Source organism: Styela clava, chromosome 4 (genome assembly GCF_964204865.1).
Source record: "Styela clava chromosome 4, kaStyClav1.hap1.2, whole genome shotgun sequence".
Taxonomy (NCBI): Eukaryota; Metazoa; Chordata; class Ascidiacea; order Stolidobranchia; family Styelidae; genus Styela; species Styela clava.
This window is the reverse complement of record NC_135253.1, coordinates 25,083,815-25,105,592: the sequence shown is the minus strand read 5'-3', so window position 1 is coordinate 25,105,592 and position 21,778 is coordinate 25,083,815. Positions and strand designations below refer to the sequence as shown.

Sequence of the window (21,778 nt, the reverse complement as noted above, 5' to 3'; positions counted from 1 at the left end):
CTATTTTTATTAAATTTACTCCGTTTTTACCCCAACCAATGATGTGCAACCTTTAGTATTGGGAGAGTTATTTACCATCCTTTCAGTGAAACTCAAACCTACACGAAGCCGCATCATCTACTCTAATGTCAGCGGCTATTAAAGCCTCGTAAAACCGCTTATGATGCAATAAGCTAATTCTTATTAAGAAGAAGCCAAATGAAATTAAAATGTGCAATTATTCCGTTTACGACGAAATGAAAATAACTTGAAACATAAAAAAGTTTATTTTGGCAGATTCGATTCATCTTAATGCGATATATTTTTACTGCTCTCGACTCATACCGGCTACCAGTACTACTATTAGGAACTTTTCAAGGCCGCGTAGTCCCAACGAGTCGGCAGCCTTTAGCATTGAACGAGTCATTAGGCATCCTTTCTGTCAAAACCAAATCCACTCGGAGCCGCAACATCTACTCTAATGTCAGTGACTATTAAAACTCTCGTAAAACCGCTTATGATGCAATAAGCTAGTTCTTATTAAGAAGATGCCAAATGAAATAAAAATATTGCAATATTTCAGTTTACGATAAGAAAAAAACGAAAAAGTTTGTTTTGACAGATTTGAATCACTCTAATGCGACATAATTTTAACCGCTCTCGACTTATACCTGATGATATGTGTAACTAGTGGACAACACTAAAAGGCTGAAGGAAGAAACGGATGAAGTGGAGGGAAAACGGAAGTTGAAGTGTTCCCAAAGGTGAAAAATTAAAAAACACTAAAAGGCTGAACACTAAAAGGAAGGGGTGGATGAAATTTCTTCCGACGGGTAGTTAGGTGGCTGAAGTCACTAAAAAGCTGAACACTAATAGGAAGAGGTGGATGAAATTTCTTCCGACGAATAATGAGGTGGTTGAAGTCACTAAAAAGCTGAACACTAAAAGGAAGAAGTGGATGAAATTTCTTCCGACGAATAATGAGGTGGTTGAAGTCACTAAAAAGCTGAACACTAAAAAGAAGAAGTGGATGAAATTTCTTCTGACGAATAATGAGGTGGTTGAAGTCACTAAAAAGCTGAACACTAAAAGGAAGAAGTGGATGAAATTTCTTCCGACGAATAATGAGGTGGTTGAAGTCACTAAAAAGCTGAACACTAAAAAGAAGAAGTGGATGAAACTTCTTCCGACGAATAATGAGGTGGTTGAAGTCACTAAAAAGCTGAACACTAAAAGGAAGAAGTGGATGAAATTTCTTCCGACGAATAATGAGGTGGTTGAAGTCACTAAAAAGCTGAACACTAAAAGGAAGAAGTGGATGAAATTTCTTCCGACGAATAATGAGGTGGTTGAAGTCACTAAAAAGCTGAACACTAAAAGGAAGAAGTGGATGAAATTTTTTCCGACGAATAATGAGGTGGTTGAAGTCACTAAAAAGCTGAACACTAAAGGGAAGAAGTGGATGAAATTTCTTCCGACGAATAATGATGTGGTTGAAGTCACTAAAAAGCTGAACACTAAAAGGAAGAAGTGGATGAAATTTCTTCCGACGAATAATGAGGTGGTTGAAGTCACTAAAAAGCTGAACACTAAAAAGAAGAAGTGGATGAAATTTCTTCTGACGAATAATGAGGTGGTTGAAGTCACTAAAAAGCTGAACACTAAAAGGAAGAAGTGGATGAAATTTCTTCCGACGAATAATGAGGTGGTTGAAGTCACTAAAAAGCTGAACACTAAAAAGAAGAAGTGGATGAAACTTCTTCCGACGAATAATGAGGTGGTTGAAGTCACTAAAAAGCTGAACACTAAAAGGAAGAAGTGGATGAAATTTCTTCCGACGAATAATGAGGTGGTTGAAGTCACTAAAAAGCTGAACACTAAAAGGAAGAAGTGGATGAAATTTCTTCCGACGAATAATGAGGTGGTTGAAGTCACTAAAAAGCTGAACACTAAAAGGAAGAAGTGGATGAAATTTTTTCCGACGAATAATGAGGTGGTTGAAGTCACTAAAAAGCTGAACACTAAAGGGAAGAAGTGGATGAAATTTCTTCCGACAAATAATGATGTGGTTGAAGTCACTAAAAAGCTGAACACTAAAAGGAAGAAGTGGATGAAATTTCTTCCGACGAATAATGAGGTGGTTGAAGTCACTAAAAAGCTGAACACTAAAAGGAAGAAGTGGATGAAATTTCTTCCGACGAATAATGAGGTGGTTAAAGTCACTAAAAAGCTGAACACTAAAAGGAAGAAGTGAATGAAATTTTTTCCGACGAATAATGAGGTGGTTGAAGTCACTAAAAAGCTGAACACTAAAAGGAAAAAGTGGATGAAATTTCTTCCGACGAATAATGAGGTGGTTGAAGTCACTATAAAGCTGAACACTAAAAGGAAGAAGTGGATGAAATTTTTTCCGACGAATAATAAGGTGATTGACGTCACTAAAAAGCTGAACACTAAAAGGAAGGAGTGGATGAAATTTTTTTCGACGAATAATGAGGTGGTCGAAGTCACTAAAAAGCTGAACACTAAAAAGAAGAAGTGGATAAAATTTATTCCGACGATTGATGAGGTGGTTGAAGTCACTAAAAAGCTGAACACTAAAAGGGAGAAGTGGATAAAAAAATTTCCGACGAATGATGAGGTGGTTGAAGTCACTAAAAACTGTACACTAAAAGGAAGAAGTGAATAAAGTTTCTTCCGACGAATAATGAGGTGGTTGAAGTCACTAAAAAGATGAACAGTAAAAGGAAGAAGTGAATGAAATTTTTTCCGGCGAATAATGAGGTGGTTGAAGTCACTAAAAAGATGAACACTAAAAGGAAGAAGTGGATGAAATTTCTTCCGATGGATAGTGAGGAATACTTGAAAATTTAATATATTAGGAATTGGGTAATTTAATGTTTGTTCTGTTCGTATTTATGAGACAATGTCCTCGTGGATTCGTTTTTTGTTAATTTTTTATATGTTATGCTCAGTTCGAGCCTGGCGAATTGAAGGCCATGACATTCTCGTTATATTCTTTTTAATTTTGATGTAATGTGCAAACAAATTAATATATATATATTTTCATATCTAGCTGTTCTAGATCAACAAACCTTGTAATTTATAATATGTTTGTGGCCCACCTCAAAATGCCTCTGAGGCTTACCAGTGGCCCATGGCCCATTGGTTGAGAACCAGTGGTCTAACAGGACTTCGATTTGACTAATACATCATTATTCAAAGTCTTCGTGCGTGAACTGCTTGCAAAATTCATAAAAACAGATATTAAGTTCAAGGAATGAAATACGGAATCAAAAATAAATTATATTCGGGCACAATATCACGGCAATCTATTATTAATCACGGCAATTATTATTAATTTTTGATTCCTATTTTCGTATTTACAAAATACAACGGCGATCCATGGACTTAAAATGTGTGGTAAACTGCCCGATTATAATTAATTCTTGATACATATTTTCGTATTTATAAAATAATAAAAGATATATATGCGGACATTGAAGTGCCCGAATATAAAAAAAATCCATTCGTATTTACGTACTCACGAAAAAATTGTCGCAAGTCAGAAATATAATTTATACTTTATCCCGCTTTTTGGCAAATAATTTGGATAATGGTTGGTATTTAAAAGTATGGACTTTTACTAGGATGATTTTGTGTTGCGCAAAATGTTCAAATCTATGACCGATAGCACTATTTTAAATGCTTGCCGTATTAATTTAATTCTGATAACGTAACTCATGGTATATAAAAATATATCGCAGTAATCTGCAAACATGAAATGCATGGTAATATAGTCATGTTGTAGATAACAGTTATTCCATTGTTTATTGTATGCAAATTCCTTCATATACTATAGATCAGTAGTCGGCAACCACCGGGCCGCGGCCCATCGCCGGTCTGCGGAAAGGTCACTACCGGTCCGCAGAAAGGTGACATGAAAACGTACAATGCCATTGTTATCTTCATGTGAGGTTGGGTTTTTAAAATGGCAATTACAAAAACGAAAGATCGAAGTGGGTTTAACGTAAGAAATACGTTACGTGAATAGTATCACCTTCGTTTTTGAATGTATTGTCAACATACATTTTCTAACGCATATTATTTATTACATTAGATTAGTTCGTTTGTATAAAGGTGGTCCGCCAAAATTTTGGTCAGGCTTTACCGGTCCGTTACTGAAAAAAGGTTGCCGGCCACTGCTATAGATCATTGATTTTCAACCGGTGTTCCGCGGAACACCGGTGTTCCGCGAGAGATCTCCGGGTGTTCCGCAGAAAATTGTTTTTTTTTTGCAGTATTATGACGTCATAACTGATATTTAACCGTCCGATGGATTTATATAAATTTCACAAAGCGCGGTTCACAACCGCTTCCAATCTTGCTATCATTTTCCACTACCTATCTTTGCGAAATGACTTTTTAAGCATGGCCGGTCTAGGGCTGTGCAAAATATTCGAATAGCGAATACAATATTAAAATATTCGAATGCAATTTTACTATTCGTATGTACAATACCACATAATCTGTACCGCTTTGCTTGGGCACGGAATTCACGCCGGTAAATCGATCGCTTGGATTACGCGAGAATTCACCCTCGGCTTCCACTGTTATTATGCAAAAAGCGTGCCGACACTAGTCCGTAAATGTAGAAACGTCAACCCAAATAAGATATCTAAAATAAAGTTACCAGATTTTAAAGATGTTATTAGCCTCCGCATGCATGACCCGAATAGAAAATCATTTTCGGAAATTAAGAGTTACAAAGACGTTTTTTTTGGAGTGTTGAATTTGCAAATTCCGTAAATAAAATTTCCCGGTAACGATATTAGCTATGATATTGGTCGGGGTATTGATTTGTTGTAAAATAAATGGTGACTTGAGGTGATTAATTATAATTAGCGTCTTCCCTTCTACTAGGTACGAAAAGCACTTGGGCAAAAAAATTGTTTACAATTTTTTTGGTATCAGGTCGCGTATGTAAAATATCGTTCAAGAGTGCTGCCAAACGACAACGTAGAAATGCCTTTATTTCAGATTTTAAATCAACATTCTTTATTCACGCAATCACAGCTTCACAGATTTATCTAATCACAGTATCAAATTGATTTATTTCGAAAATAACACTGAGCCTAAGAAAGTCAATTGTCGTCTTAATAATAAATGTGTGCATCCCGTTGACGATAATGATAATATTATTTGCCTAAAACTGGGACATTTAATTTGCAAACGGCGATAAGTTAGATCAGAGTCGGCGCAAAAGATAAATATCAGAATACAATTAATTTGGCTTTGAAATCACTCCTTAATGTCATTAAAATCTGTCGCTGATGTGAACTCATAGTTATATCAATAATATGAAACTTCGATCTCCGCCGACCCACGGGAATTAATAGTTGCGCAAAAGAACAAATGGCGGGAATTTAAAAACGTTCAGGGGGACAAAATATCAGCGCATATGACGAAATTAACCAGTAAAAATCGCTTTGTTGCCGATTTTCAATGTTTCTATTAATTTCCAAATCTACCTCCGACGTTCTGGACCCTGCTGCGTATAAAAAATATTCGGTATTGGACTATTCGGTATTTGTTAAGAATATTCGAATTATTTGATTCGAAAAAAATATTGTATAAAAACACGAAAAATTGAGAGTCGTCGAGAAAGAGCTGCGTGTTTGTCTCTCTCAATTAAATTCCAGCCAGAATAAAAAATTGAAACTCATCGAAACAGGCCCAGATATTACATTAAAATACCATTTCTGTTCCTAGCTCATCGGTAGCTCTGAATCGGAATATGTGTAACGTCTTTTCCAGCTGAAGTTGACAAGCTAATATTAAATCTCGTTAATTTATTTTTTTCCGAAATGATCGATGTCAGTTAATTGCATAATATAGTTTATTTCCAAAAATCTCATTTGGTGTTCCGTCACAATTTTAGAATAAAAAAAGTGTTCCGCGATACAAAAAAGGTTGAAAATCACTGGTGTACGAGGTTAGGGATCAGGTTGTGCGACATCTTGGTGCGCATACTTCAGTAGTACCAATATTTCAATTTCAACGAAGTTTAAATTAAATTTCAATCAAAATTAAATGTTTTCTAGAAGTCGGTATCTGATCGTTTATCAAATCATGTCAAGGCGTACCATAACTTAGTCGCAGAGAAGGTGTGCTGTTGCATATTTTTAACAAAATTGCAACGAACTTTCGGGTATACGATCCATTTAAATTTGCGTGTGATAGAAACTTAGGTCAGTCACTCAACTGACAGATTGAAGGAAATTAATTACCCACACAGCACGTCAGCATCTCGAGTGATGATCAGGGTGTGTTGCGCTGAACATGAAAATGAATGAAGGCAGATCAATAAAATTATTAAAGAAAAATTCATTTACATTCCCGTCTGGCAATTGGTGTTATTTGGAGTGTTTGTTTTTCTTTTCGCTAAACGGCTCTCTTTCTTTCGAATCGCGTAAATCTGATTCGAAAAAAATTGCGATTTGAATCGATTCAATTCATAAATCTAAAAGAGGCATGTCTACTCATCAGTCCGCTTTCAGGGTCTTCATCCAATCTCACTTCCGTCGGGATATGTTTTGGCTATTTAACTCTCCCAATGTTCGGTATTTTAGTGACTTCAACCGCCTCAAAATTGATAGGACAAAATATCATCTAACCCTAACGTACTTCTTCCTTATAGTGATTAGATTTTTAGTGACCTCAGCCACCTCACCACCCGTCGGAAGAAATTCCATCCACTTCTTTCTGTTAGTGTTCAGCTTTTCAGTGACCTCCGCCACCTCATTATCCGTCGGAAGAAATTTCATCCATTTCTTCCTTTTAGTGTTCAGCTTATTAGTGACTTCAACCACCTCATTATTCGCCGGAAGAAATTTCATCAACTTCTTCCTTTTACTGTTCAGCTTTTTAGTGACTTCAACCACCTCATTATTCGTCGGAAGAAATTTCATCAACTTCTTCCTTTTAGTGTTCAGCTTTTTAGTGACTTCAACCACCTCATTATTCGTCGGAAGAAATTTCATCCACTTCTTCTTTTTAGTGTTCAGCTTTTTAGTGACTTCAACCACCTCATTATTCGTCCGAAGAAATTTCATCAACTTCTTCCTTTTAGTGTTCAGCTTTTTAGTGACTCCAACCACCTCATTATTCGTCGGAAGAAATTTCATCAACTTCTTCCTTTTAGTCTTCAGCTTTTTAGTGACTTCAACCACCTCATTATTCGTCGGAAGAAATTTCATCAACTTCTTCCTTTTAGTGTTCAGCTTTTTAGTGACTTCAACCACCTCATTATTCGTCGGAAGAAATTTCATCAACTTCTTCCTTTTAGTGTTCAGCTTTTTAGTGACTTCAACCAGTGACTTCGACCACCTCATTATTCGTCGGAAAAAATTTCATCCACTTCTTCCTTTTAGTGTTCAGCTTTTTAGTGACGTCAATCACCTTATTATTCGTCGGAAAAAATTTCATCCACTTCTTCCTTTTAGTGTTCAGCTTTTTAGTGACTTCAACCACCTCATTATTCGTCGGAAAATATTTCATCCACCTCTTCCTTTTAGTGTTCAGCTTTTTAGTGACTTCAGCCACCTAACTACCCGTCGGAAGAAATTTCATCCACTTCTTCCTTTTAGTGTTCAGCCTTTTAGTGTTTTTTAATTTTTCACCTTTGGGAACACGTCAACTTCCGTTTTCCCTCCACTTCATCCGTTTCTTCCTTCAGCCTTTTAGTGTTGTCCGTAACTAGTGAATAGCAATCGACTTTATGCCCTCGACTTTCATTTAATTCGCACTGATTAAAACCAAAAAAAATCTGTAGCCGCTTGGATTTACGGGAGCCAGATCACCGAGGACGAGGAGCCGCATGCGGTTCCGCAGCCACAGATTGCCGATCGCTGGTCTAGCCATTACGAACTCATTATCTGGGTCAAGCAGTTAACTATTTGAACTTTAGCGAACTTGTTTCGTCGCCCGAACTTGACATCTCGAGACCAAAAACATGAACCGCAAATTAATTTCGGACGCTTTCAAGGTTGGGAAGCTTTACCAAGCATGGCCGTTGGTAGGACGCGCCTTCGCGGCGCATTCTATCATTCAGCCATACTTGGTCAAGTGTTGATATTTGCGGCTAAGCCTTGAACTTCAAATATACAAAATATTTGTTTAATGTAATTGGTCGATCAATAATAAATGCAGTCTCGTGAATGTCAAAGTATACCGTTGTTTAAAATCCCGCTTATATAATAGAAAACCCGCACATAAAATTTTAAAACAAGTCTGAAAATATTTCGTCATATACAAGTTTGAATAACAATATGTTAATATAGGTTAGGGTTGAAGTTTGTCACGATGGAAAATTCTACGAGGAAAATTTTCTACTTTTGAAGTTGTGATGGAGGATTTTCCCTAGTGACAAATATTCTTGACTGAATGCGATTGACGTGACTCAAACTAAATTATCTTTTAACATGCTCATTATAGATATATATATATTGGGCAAATGTAGAGATGTTTCACGTTGTCATCTCTTACAAGGTCAAAGGGAGGCGACTTCGGTCGAGGCTAAAAAAGTTAAAATCCAGGATTGGTGATGCCAAAACGGAAAGATTGCGTTTTTTTAAAAACATAGAAGTTCCTGAATATAAGACATACTTTTGCAGTGCATTGTTCGGATCAAACCGCGAACAAATTCATCTGTATATCTTGTCCCAACAAAGCACCTCACGCACCAGTGGTTGTTATAATAGAGTCTGGTTCAGAGTAAAGTCGTAAGAAACCTCCTGGAACGTCGTGAGGAACTGTGTTTGGGGGGAGAGAGGGAGTGTACAGGAGCGTACACGGGGAGGTAATTTTGCGGGTCAAAAAAGTGAAAATATTGTTTTTTTTTATCATGGACATGTTTTTTAGGCCTCCGGGGACGCTAGCTGCTACGGTCTAACTCCACAATTAGAACATGTGATCGTCCCTCTCCCTTCTTGGAAAGTCTTTATTTTCTGGTGAGGACAGTATCGAGTTGCTCGAAACTCTAACATTATATAACAACACATTTTATAGAAAAAAAATTTGTAAAGCAATTCAGACCATCGTTAGATTGATAACCTACTATTGTTGGGGAAGTGCTTTACCTTCTGTCCACAGAACGATATTTCCACGTACGGATCGACCAGGTCTCTCATCTCCCCCTGTAGCATGGACTTGAGCTTCTCTGTCATTCTTGTGTTCATCTTGGGCAAACCTTCCGCCCTGTAGACTTTGAAGATAAACCTCGCCCTCTGCCGTTCTGCTGGGACTCCTTCGGGCAGGAGCATGTTTCTAAGGCAAAGGATATTTACTTAAAATAAGGCTTAAGACTGTTTTGCTCAAAGCAAGGTTCACACGCATTCACTGAAAGAGAGTATCATCTTTCATCAAAGTTATGGATGGCCACTGAAATGCCAAAAGCTACTAAAACTATATAGCAGCAGTTCTTGACCGGGGGCCCGTGGCCCACCAAGAGGGCCACAAAGCATTTGTAAAGTGGCCAAAATGCTGGACGCAAAACAGATTTTACTTTTCCCTTCACAAGAAATCTCCTCGTTTTTCCTAGTTTCATTGCTTTAAAGGTTATTTCACAGGTTATTATTTCTGTTGAGCATGAATTGTTAGAACATAATGGGATTTGAGATCTGCCAATCAAAATATTACTATGACACCACTGGAGTCCTAAAAGACTCAGTTATGAAAATTAAAATCAACTCACTTCTCTTCAATGTTATCTTCCTCGTCATCGTTAGACTTGGGAAGCTTGATGCTGTCTCCTTTCCCAACGACAGAGATATCGACCTAGAAATAAAGATGAATGCTGAGTCTGTTTGGATCAGTAAAACGGTTGTATCGTAATCAGTGGTTGAAAGATCATGCATCGCACGTTTCACAAATTTCATTCTGTAATATTTTGTTTGACAAAAATGGTTTGAATTTGACAGATGACCAGTTCGTAAAAATTTTCTCAATTTTGGCACTAGAAAAAACCTTCAAAAACTCGCAAAAACAGAGTAAAATTGTCAAAAACCACTAGAAACCTTGCCAAAACGTGCAAAAACAGTGAAAACCGTTGGTCAGATGAAACGCTACGAATAAATTTCTAAAAAATTGATGTTTACAAGATGGTTTATGTAAACAGTGACATTTCACGGCTTTCTCTACCACGTGGGCGGAAGGTATCGGCTGTTTTGAATATAGTGGTCCTACGACTGCGTGTGACACAAATGTAATAAGTCTGGTGGGTAACCCTAAACCGAAAAAATTCTGATCTCTGCGGAAATAGCAGCATCATACATATAAGTGGAAACTAGTACAGATTACTCGTTAGAGGTGAAAGCGTGTAAGACTCACATGCAACCAGGGAAATTTCTATAATATACCTCCAACTCAATCCCTTACCTTCAAGTAACCTTTCGGTCCGGTGTTCAAGTCATCTGGGTCGGTTAATACCGCCCACTTGTGGAAGAACATATGGTCATTGTTGGCGTAGACAGTTCCAACGTCCATTTTGAATGTCCCAACGAGTGTTCCGCTACGAACAATGTTACGAGAGTGCAGAACCTGCAATCGTGAATCAGGAGTCATAATTTGTATTTTATAATATTGAAAAAAACGGAGACTCACTGTTCTAGAGAATTAATTAACTGATATTATTATTAGTCTCACCGTCAACTGGATCATTTTATCAAACAACGTTTGCTTCGGGATGTTGTAGTCGAACACAAAGACTTCGTTATAGTAAGGACAATTCGTCGATTCTTTCTTTGACGTGTATTTCTTGTCATCCCCGACTTGCACTAGAACTACAGGATCCATGTTTGTGCCGCTAAGTTGTCGGGCTTCGATCACACTGACCGACACCTGTAAGTGGAAAATGGAACGTTGAAGTCAGCGGTTCTCAAACAGTGGAGCATGCCTCCACAAGGAGGGCTTAGTCAATTTCTTTTTTGAGGAGATGGGAAGCTATAACTTAATTATAATTATAATTAAAAATGATAATATTTGTTAGATTTGATCTTGCCCGCATTATTTAGATATTCACATTTTTTCGGATATTCACGTTCAAGCAACGCCTTTTTTTTGCATAAAACATACGTTTACCTTACTATCTGTTATTTGTAGCCTATTGTTAGCTGGTTATTTTTGAGGTGGGGCTTGACAAATTCTGAAAAGGGTGTGACTTAGAAAGTTTGAGAACCACTGGTCTAGATGTATCAGCGTCTCCGGTCAAGGATCTAGGGGTCTAGGCTTTGATGTCTTTGTCCACCATCCCGCTCACAGTGTAATAAAATGAGTAGGTTTTATGCAATTCCCCGTGTTGACTTCGCCCAGGGTATAATAAAATGAGCTGCAGGCTACCCCGTAAGTGCCAAGATATCATACAGAATGGTGAAGGCTCATCACACAATGTGATTGGGACAGTTGAAATATTTGGTTCGCAAATTATTCTATTTTAGTAAGTCACAAAAAAACTATTCTATTCGTTGGCTTTTCCCTAAATTGTATTCGCAGGTAAAATATCTCGGATTCAACATCATCCCACCATTTCATCGGGATGTTATAAATCTTAAAGCAATACCGAGCCAGAAAGATTTCCAATCATCCAAATACTATTTGACATATCAGTGTGTACAGACTCTTGTTCGAGTTGAATGGCGTGAATACGCCGGTTTATATGGTATCATAAAATATATGGTACCATATAAAATCATGGAGGTTCATCACGCAATGTGAATGAAACTGTTAAAATATTCGAGATAGTCATGAAAAACTATTCTCTTAGTGTTCCAAATGGTTTGAGCGTTGGTTTTTAACTATATTGGAAACGCAGGTTAAATATCTCAAGTTCAATACTGGATGGTATGTTTTAAATAGGAAAGCAATGTCGATTTCGATCTTTCCAATAATATTTGTAATGTCAGTGATAGCATATGTTATAGACTCTGTTGAATGGCGTGAATCTGTGGTGTGAGCTATGGTATTTCATCATAATACATTTACAACTTGAAAGTAATTCATCGATTATACGGTTTCCTACCTGGAAATCCTGGGGTCTCATCCCCACTGGTTCAAACCGGATCTCTGGTTTTGATCGTTTGTTCGTCACATTCTCCTCCACCATTTGCATTGATGCGATCGATACTGTGTCAATTTCGATCTTGGGTTCGCCACGCGATTGTCGGATCCCATCTGATTGTGAAAGATTAAAGAAGTTTAGGGAGAAGTTTTATAATATCTTCCTATATATCCACATATAAGCCGAGTTTAACTAAAAAAAATGTTGGGTGAAAAAATTTGTACTGCGTGTTACGATTTGTAGAGTCGACTTATATGCGATGTTTTTTTTTCATAAATTCACTGTTTTGGGACCGTTTTAAAGAAGTCGGTTTATATGCCAGGATATGGGGAATTTGAAATTAAAACAAAGTTGATGAAATTCAATCAGGCTCACGCCTACGATTAGCTTTATGTCTTATCATTAAACGGCATTGTTGAGATGTCTTTTCTAGCAGTAATTTTTCTTTTTAGTGGAGACTCGTGATCTTGCTATGGGAAAAGTTGTCTATAAACTATATACCGGTACTGTATTGCTTATAGAATGTCAGCGATCGATTATTATTCCATCCATTTTTTCAATTGAAAGTTTGAGGAAGTTTATTCGAGCAAAGTTGCATGAAAAGAAGTTTGTCAGTGACAGTTTGCAACTATTCTATGGGAATCTTTGAAATTAGTTAAGAGGACCTTGCTTCATTCACGCATATCCTATGTATATAGCATAGGTCACAGGTTGCCAGTTGACTAGTTATAACTCTTCAATATCTAGTACTTTTTCCACTCTATGTTGCGGATTTAGTCACTTTGCTTTGAGCAAAATTATATATTCAACTTTTTGAATCTCAGAACAAAACATCCCACCTGCCAAAGCCGCTTGATTTCCAATAATAACAGCTCCGTCCGTATCGTCAGGCGGTCTCTGTTTACCTCGGAATCCTTTCAGTATTCCTTTTGTTTTGCCACTAAAAATATTTGATAATTAAAACTGGATGTTATGTTATTCCCTATCGTTATGAATGAATTGATTTTAGGGGGGATAAAAGATACCACGATCTAAAATAATCTAATATTATCGTCTTTCAGATAAGTTGAAATTTGTCAAAATTAGTTTCTGCAATTTTAATAACTTTCGAATAATGAACTTAATTTTAGACTTATGCAATTCCAATATATTTTTTTAAATATAAAAACCCCCGAAGTCAAACAAGAGAGTGCGTAGAGAAAGCGCGGAACCTTATCAAGTCAACAATTTATGTCATGAGGTCGCAGTGGAAATGTACAAGCAACTAAACATTCTGAAGACAAGGTGTGCACCCGATGGAGTTGGAGTCAAAATTGATTTTTCGGAGTTGAGATCCGGAATCTGATTTTAGGTAGGACTTCTTTTGTGCAGGTTTTCAATTAAAACAAAATATGACATGTTATAACATACTCATATATCAAAAATTTCATTTTTATCAATCCCAGTTGGAGTCGTGATAGAAATATTTTGACCAAATAGCCTGGATCTTAATTATACAGAAATAAATTAAAAATATTAAAGGCTGTGCGACAATAAACTACTCATCTTTAGCGGGGCATTTCTCGTGTAGCTGGGACCATATATTATAATATGCTAGGAACGACTAAGTCAGGGCTTTGTAGCCCCAAAACAATGTGCATTGCAATACCAGAATATAGAGTGTCTACTACAATAAAATCTAACATTATCTTTGGTGACAAAAGTATACGTAACGCATTCAAAAATTTAAAAACACGATAGAGATGGAAAGGAATAATAACACAAATCACTACGTGCATAAAACAGTCAAATATATTTAAGAAAAGCAATAAATATGGAAGTCAAATTATGGAAAATCATTTTGACTTCATAGCCAACATAATCAATGACTTTTAGAAACAATCGAATGGCGCCATTGGTGACGTTATATTTTACATTATCTCGACATTTTGAATCGATTTGCCTAATTGAACAATATTTTGAAAATATTGCACGTGACCAATATGTCGCCTCTCCATAAAGGCAAACGAATTCATTTTCTAATAGGCCACAACGAGACACCATTCGTCGTTTCGAGAGGTGAAAGGTTCATGAATATTCATGACCCGACAGCCTCATGTCCGGTCCAGTTCGTTAGGAGACCACCAGTTCGTGTACGGTAAAAACTAACCAGTTAATTACTGCTTTTTCTCTAAAAAACCGACTGTCATTCACGCGCGAGTGCAAAACAATTCGTTATCGCCACAAACCGTCGATCCGCTACGTATTACTTGGATCTGAAAGATACAACAAAAACAAACCAAAAACGTCTACTTTCAGAACAATCGAAAGTAAACAAACATAGGTAAAGATGAAACACACGACATGTAGTGACTATCTAGTGAATGTGAATGCAATAGCCATGGCCCTGGGAGGCACATGACTGCCATCAAGTGGCAACAAACTGTGATTTAAACCGCTTTTTACAGGTCGGTCATTTTGTAATTAACTCATTTTTTATTTAAATAAACAACACAAAACGGTACTAAAGAATTTCACTCGAAAATTCAGCCCTCTGAAATTTCCATCTATAAATTACTCAATTTGAAAGTCTTACTCATGGAAAACCCCAACGAGGGAAGTTTTTTTCAATCAATTCTTTGTTAAATATTATATTATAACATTTTATAGGTGAAATTCTCATGGGGGGAATTTTCCAAGCAACAAAAACACACCTAATATCGCACAAAAGTACAAAAATCTACATGAAGTCCAAATCCGTGCAGTTACTTTCCGTGTCTCACTCAAAACTACCTGAACGCAGACAGTATTGAGAGCTGAGAAGAGTCGTGTCTCTGAGTTCCGATTGCAGCTGCTGATTTCTTCCGAAATGACGTCATCGATATTGGAAACTTAGTGACGTCACCATCAGGGAGTACTGGTGTAGAACTTGAAATAGCGCCCTCGCCTGGATTCATTGTTGCAGCTTTTTGAGCAAAATGTTTCCATTTCGATTTCGGACTGAGAATGGTAGCAGCACTTCTGTTAGCTTCCGTGGTCGTGAACCTTGCTCCTTTCTTCCATAAATCAATCGGTCGTCGGGAGGCTGCGTTCTTCTCTCTCGTTCTCTCCTCCCCGTGTGAGGTTGGTGGGTTAATTAGCGATGAAGACTCATCAACTAATTCGTATCTTAATGATATTAATTATATATATACAGTATATGCAACAATCCACTAAACAATCGATCGGCACGTTTATATGTAAGCGGGAGATTCTATGACGTAGATAAGTCGAACTGATACGACAGATCTGTATTAGGGTGGAAAAAAGAGTACTGTTGAAGTATGCGTACCAAGATGGCGGCCACCGGAACGTAGTATATGTATCAGGTTGGTTTTAGGCCGTTATTTTATGTACAAATACTACGGCTAGTCCCAGAACTCGTAATAGAACTAATATAAAGGTTTATTGGAATAAAATCATGGCCCAACCCTAACCTGGTACACATACTACGGGTCGTCGTCCGCCATATTGGTTCACATACTTCAGGAGCACCGAAAAGAGCAAGCACAAGGCCCTATACCGGTATCGATATCGCTCCGTCAAATGTTTTTCTGCCAAGCATAGATATGCATCGTACCTAGTTTATATAAAGTGGATATTCTATCAGCTGATTGATAAATTGCCTGTCTAGTTACCAATAATATAAAAAAGATGCGTACATCAATTTAAAAAATAATACCAACTAATAATATTTCACTGCAATATTAAATGTATAAATATGCGAAAGGATACATTTTATTTTGAATATGTATCTGGAACAACATATGACTACGGCAGTCAAGGAAACATATTTAATTTGCCGTGTATCCATGTTAACATAGCAGGATTAGGGTTGATAGAAATAGGCGCGCAGTAAAGATATACATTTGGAGAGCAATGCAAAAACAGTTCACAGGAAAAATAGCTCTTCCTCAAAGACTTTTTGTTGTGTGCAAAAGTTATATAATAAATCATAATATTCGTGCGCTTTAGACGTACTATATTCCATGGCGTGCATGTGTTTATTAAATTTTCTGCACAATAATATTTCATTCATTAAGTAGTAATTACAGGCAATGACACCACTAGGTTTTAGGTGTTTTCACACCATCACAGCTACTGATACGTAACAAGTTGCCAAGTTTTAGTCAGTAATTTTCCGGTTTGGTTTGTTATTGCATACTTTATTTATTTACTTTATTTTATTATCCAATGTTTCGGAACCCAGTGTTTTACTACGCCGTGTTTATACATTTCAAATATACATATCATATGCCTATTATATCGACTTTACGTCAGTAGTGGCAAGCAGGTTTCGCAGCATTCTTTGGCGACGTTAAGAAGATTTATCGAGAAGTGTGTCATATGTAAACACGCCTACTTTAAACTATGCGAATAGTGCGCGATGTTTTAGTGATTATAGCGTCGGTTGAATGTCTCGGATTGTACTATCTTGGGTGTATGTTGAATATGGCCGCCGTCGCTTAATGCAGGGCTACTCAACTATTTTCACCGAATGTCGGCATACAAAACTTTAAGAATTTTTGGGTCCGGACTTTCCAGAATTTATATTTCGGCATCCCTAAACACGCAATTCCTCGACCGGCTAATGATTATTAACTAACCAAGATTGTTTGTTATGGCGTTATAGTTCTTTTCATATATTTTTTCAAATCTATAAAAGTGATTTTATGAAAGGAAACTTCAAAAGTGAGGCTAATGATCCAAAATAAAAAAATATGCGAGATCTGAATCGAATACCCGAAAGGTCCGGATTCGGCCCGCGGTCCGCCAGTTGTGTAGCCCTGGTCTAATGGTTGGGTCAGTGGTTCCTAACCGTTGGGTCGCCTAGTGCTAAAAACGGTGTCCTACTTACCATGTTAATCCGAATATAAGACTGTGTCTTATTTCTTTTCTCATTCTTGAAATATACCACTAGGGCTTATTTTGAGGGTAATTATTTTATTTTCATTTCTCAAAAACAAAATTACAAAGTAGAGAAATACTAGATATTGAAATATATAAAATATGAAAACCGATAAACATTTAAGATTAATCATTTAAAACGTGTAGCGGAGATTTTTTGCTATCAACTAGATCAAAAGAATTTCCTGCTATCGACTAGGTCGTATTTTAATTGAGGGAGGGCTTATATTGAAATAATTTTTAAAATTTAGGTCTTATTTTCGGGGAAACACGGTATATTGGCTCCACGAGTTAAATATCTCGGGTTAAAACCTTGGGGATAAATTTTGCATCATTACCATTTTTTCTAATTAATTATACACGTCGTTAATGTTAAGAATAGAATATGCGCATCCGAGGAATATGCATATTTTTAAACCCTAGATATTCCAGTCACAATTAGAGCCGGCTTTGCGAATCGAATAGTAAATTATTCATATCGGTCCAAACAAAATTTGTAATCGCCGCCATCTTGATTTGTCTCCACCGAAGGTCGAGGTGAATTCCTAATTTTTTATTGAAGCTATTTTTCACAATGCAATTTTGACATATGAAACCATTCTTCCGAGTGAGTTTTTGATGAAGTATGTTTCCTATTGTGTGTGACAACTCAGCAAACGTTTTGAGTAATAGATTTCATGTTTCAGTTATTTATGATTTATATTTATAATGAAAAATTCAAATATAGTTACATATGTATTCGAGATTAGATTCCAAAAAAATATTCGATTCGATTTGAAAACACCAGGTATTCCAAAATGCCAAACCCTAGCCACAACACAGTTAACGATTTATTCCCTATCACGATCACATGTCGCAATAAAAGTTACGAATCGGAACAAATAAAATAACAAATAATCCCAATTACTTATTTCACGGTCTATTTGGTCATAATCGACCATTAAACCTATGTAACCAAGAAACGATTAAATTACCGAGGCGATTATATAGTTAACAAACCAACCGTGTATGCGCTAATAGAGGGGATTTACAATTAGAAAACGAGACCAAGCCTCGCTCGTTGTTTATGCCTGAAAAAGACTTTTAATTTTCACGGGACATATCTTAGGCCAGAGTAAGGTCAAACAAGATTTGATGATTCTAGCAACTGACATGGGCAAACTACAGACTGTATGGTAATTCAATCTGTCCCGCCTGATGCTGCCACAACCAAACTAAAACCAAATTTTGATATTGAAGCCAAAAAATAACATAAGAAATTTGTCGAAATTGCGATAAAATTTAGTTTGGGCACGAGGCGTATTGTTTTCTACTTTTGCTTCTGTAACACTGTTAAGATTATTCGTAAAATGTAACTTTATACGTCACACTTACATTGACCGCCATTTTAGTTGATTTTGTCCCCTGAACCAAAAATCTCGCCCGCCCTTGTTCTAGACTAGAGACACGCCACTAAGAGTTTATGATTTGAGCAAAGTGATAACTGAAATGATAATATATTTTTATGATGTATTGGCACAATTCTACTACGAACATGGCTTTAGACAAGTAGTCATTCACACACAAAGAGGCATTACATAAGTAAAGATTTGGGTTTCTGCCTTGGTATTGCCTATCTAATGTATCACATCTTGCGTGAGATTGTCAGAAACGCCAAAAATAGTTAGAAGAAGCCCACTAAGTTTCTAAATTGACAATGAATAAAAACAATCATTGAAAACATTTTAATAGCGAAATGGTGATATTGAATAAGTTGTTAGTCGCATTAGCTGTACTGTTTTATATGCGACAATTTTCACTCCGAACTGCATAAGCTGCTACTTTATAAATAGAAGGTAAATAGAAGTTAACAATGGATTCGTTAGTTCCGGATAAAACGTGATAAAATATGTTTAGCATTCTATGGTAGCTCACTACACTATAGAGGAATCCCATAACATTTATTTCGATTGAAACGCGTGAAAACGTTGTATTAAGAACATATCATCTTATACTTGGCTTTGTTGGGAACTTCAAAACTTATCGTTATAATAATATACGATATATAATATATATAATAATATAGAATGAACCATTTATATATCCTAAACAAATATTTGGCATAATGTTCCAGGACAAGACGACATGCAGACACACAGACAAACCTCATATCATTTGGTGTCCGACCTCCTCGGAACATGACGTCATGAAGCAAACTATTCCAGGAGAAGCAAAAAATCTTTTTAACAAAGCAAGAAACAGGCGAGAAAGTACTAAACATATTTTTAGAGAACTGCGAAAAGGGGGTAACCTCTTGCGTAAAGTTCTCTACAAAAAGCTTCGACAAAATTGATCCTATTTTAAATTCTCTCGAACAAAGTATGTCAGAAGTACGGTACATAGTTATATAAGATATTTCACACATGAAGAATCTAACAATACATTTCTTCCTTAAAATATGACAAAATTCAACCATCACGCTGACCTTTAATCCGTGGTTTGATTGGGAAGAATTTTGTGGGTAATTTCACGGACAGCTTTATAGAACGTCATTTTGAAGAATTATCCTTGCTCGAGAGGAATGTATGAAGCTTGAATGTTAAAGCTTATTATTGCATTGAGACCCGAGTCGATAACGTATTAACTAGAGGTCGATAATATTGGTTTGACCTTGAAGTCAGGAAAACCCAGCCTCCGAGTAAAACTAGTCTGAAACCGGATCCTCAGTTGGAATTTTCAACCCGGAGTCTGAAATCGGATCCGGAGTCATTTTTTTTGAACCCGGAGTCTGATACCGGAGCTAGAGTCGGATTTTTGAATTGCTTATCTAATTTCACAGCCTTACAACTGAGCGGAGTACAAAATTGGAGCCGGAGTCAATTTTTGCATCCGGAGTCTAAAATCGTATTCGGAGTTATTTTTGGAACCTAGAGTCTGAAACCGGATCCAGAGTCGGATTTTTGAATTGCTAATCTAATTCCACAGCCTTACAACTGAGCGGAATACAGATTTGGAGCTATTTGGAGTCTAAAATCAACGCCAGGGTAGTATTTTTGATCTGTTTACCCAACCTCATAGACCTGCAAATTAGAATCCATATTATACTAAAAATATTTTCACAAACCTTTTCTTGCTTCCTGTTGTTTCTGTGGTGTGAATACTTTGGAAATCGTCAGCCACCACAATCTCTGGTATAAACTCATCCATCGCCCAATCACCTACCTTCCCATCTGGTGCGACATATTTGAAGTCAAGAGATACGAGCGCCTGTAGAAACAACGCGGAACGATCTCACAAGGTATTTAGGAAAGCTTTTGATTATTTTGCTCCTAAAATGGCTTAGAGTAGCGTCAACGACTCATCTCTAAGCAAAGTTACGTCCCACCAATGATATATCAAAAGCTGCTGAAAAGGCTATAGAATTATGGCGGTACATTAAACACACTCACTCAAAAGTAAAGTAAACTCATTTCTGAATAAGGTTACGTGCGGCCACGGAAACGTCAAAAGAAAATTTCTGTGACATTTGAAGTCGGCCGGGGTATAATAAATCGAGTAGACCATGTTTCTCCTAACATGGTATCTCTTTCTTTATTTGTAATTGCTTGTCTAGGACCTGACTCAAATTCCGGGTGTAAAATTACTTGATAAAAAAGTTCATGCCAAAATTGGTGTTCCACGCATAAGGTTTTATTGCATAAGATGGCAATTCTTGTGTGATATATTGTTCTTTAAAGCAAGTGATTCTCATTATCTTTAAACAGAGTGAGCTTTCGGAAATGCTTAGGCTTAGCATACAAAGTCATAGCAAAATTAGTATTTCACGCATAGAGTTTCTTTTCCAGAAGCCATCAATCAATCGATAAAAACTTGGACCATATTTCTGTTAGACGAGTCTCAAATATTGCCTCGATTTGTGGCTTTCCACTGGAGTGCAGCGGGACCCCGATATACATTTCAGAGGTCGAGAAAACCCCGTGGAATTGATTATATAAATATAATTGCAAATCGACAATTTGACGCGCAACGTCCATGGAACAATCGTGAAACACACTTATATTTTACCAGTGTATCTTAGTAAATTTAAACAATTCTACAGGGTGGTCGCTAGAAAATCAGAAAATTTGTCAAACAGCTATTCATTTTTACAAAGAATGACTTTTACAAAGTTTTTGAAGGAATATGCTATATTACACCAACGGTGCACAACCTGCGGCCGTCGTGATAAAATAATGCGGCCGTCCACATACAAAATCTTATAAACAAAAAAACAAAAAAAAAGTTCAAAATAAAGGATTTGGCGGCAATGCTTTGCAAACTTTTATAGAATAAATTCATTAAAATATTTGACATTTTATTATACTTTTGGGGACAAGAAAATGGGGGCGACCACCCCTCCCCCTTCCTCGACTTTCGATTTTTTTTAAAATTGTGCAACTATTATCCAACTTGCTGCAATATATCTGCTCAAGAATAGGTCCACCGAAAATAAAAATACGCGAATAATATGGTCCTACATACTTCATAATTGGGCAGACTGCACCTCGCATGGATCAAATATGATGTTATGACGTCATAGAAGTAAAAAAAAATTCGCGCCGACGGCTCCCTAGAGGCCGTATTGAATACAAATAAATGCAATGTGGCCGCCAATATCAAAAAGGTTGCGCACCCCTGTATTACACTCATAGATGCTCAAAATGTTGTCCCTGCACTTCAGAGCAGTATCTTAACTTAGAAGTCCCTCTTGACCTTCAAATTTTCTGCTTTTTAGCGACC

At 36.8% G+C, this 21,778-nt stretch overlaps 1 protein-coding gene across 8 annotated transcripts in view; it reads right to left on the bottom strand.

Annotated features, from left to right (window-relative positions):
- LOC120325661 (otoferlin-like) overlaps positions 1–21,778 on the bottom strand; it is a 166,990-nt gene that overhangs the window by 138,775 nt on the left and 6,437 nt on the right. For all 8 annotated transcript variants that reach the window (XM_078112211.1, XM_078112210.1, XM_078112212.1 and 5 more), the window contains exons 5-11: positions 20,124–20,266; positions 12,934–13,034; positions 12,056–12,207; positions 10,684–10,878; positions 10,417–10,578; positions 9,734–9,816; positions 9,120–9,306 (exon numbers count right to left, since the gene is read on the bottom strand). In XM_078112211.1, the coding sequence (XP_077968337.1) occupies positions 9,120–9,306; positions 9,734–9,816; positions 10,417–10,578; positions 10,684–10,878; positions 12,056–12,207; positions 12,934–13,034; positions 20,124–20,266 (1,023 nt within the window). The remainder of the gene's footprint in view (positions 1–9,119; positions 9,307–9,733; positions 9,817–10,416; positions 10,579–10,683; positions 10,879–12,055; positions 12,208–12,933; positions 13,035–20,123; positions 20,267–21,778) is intronic.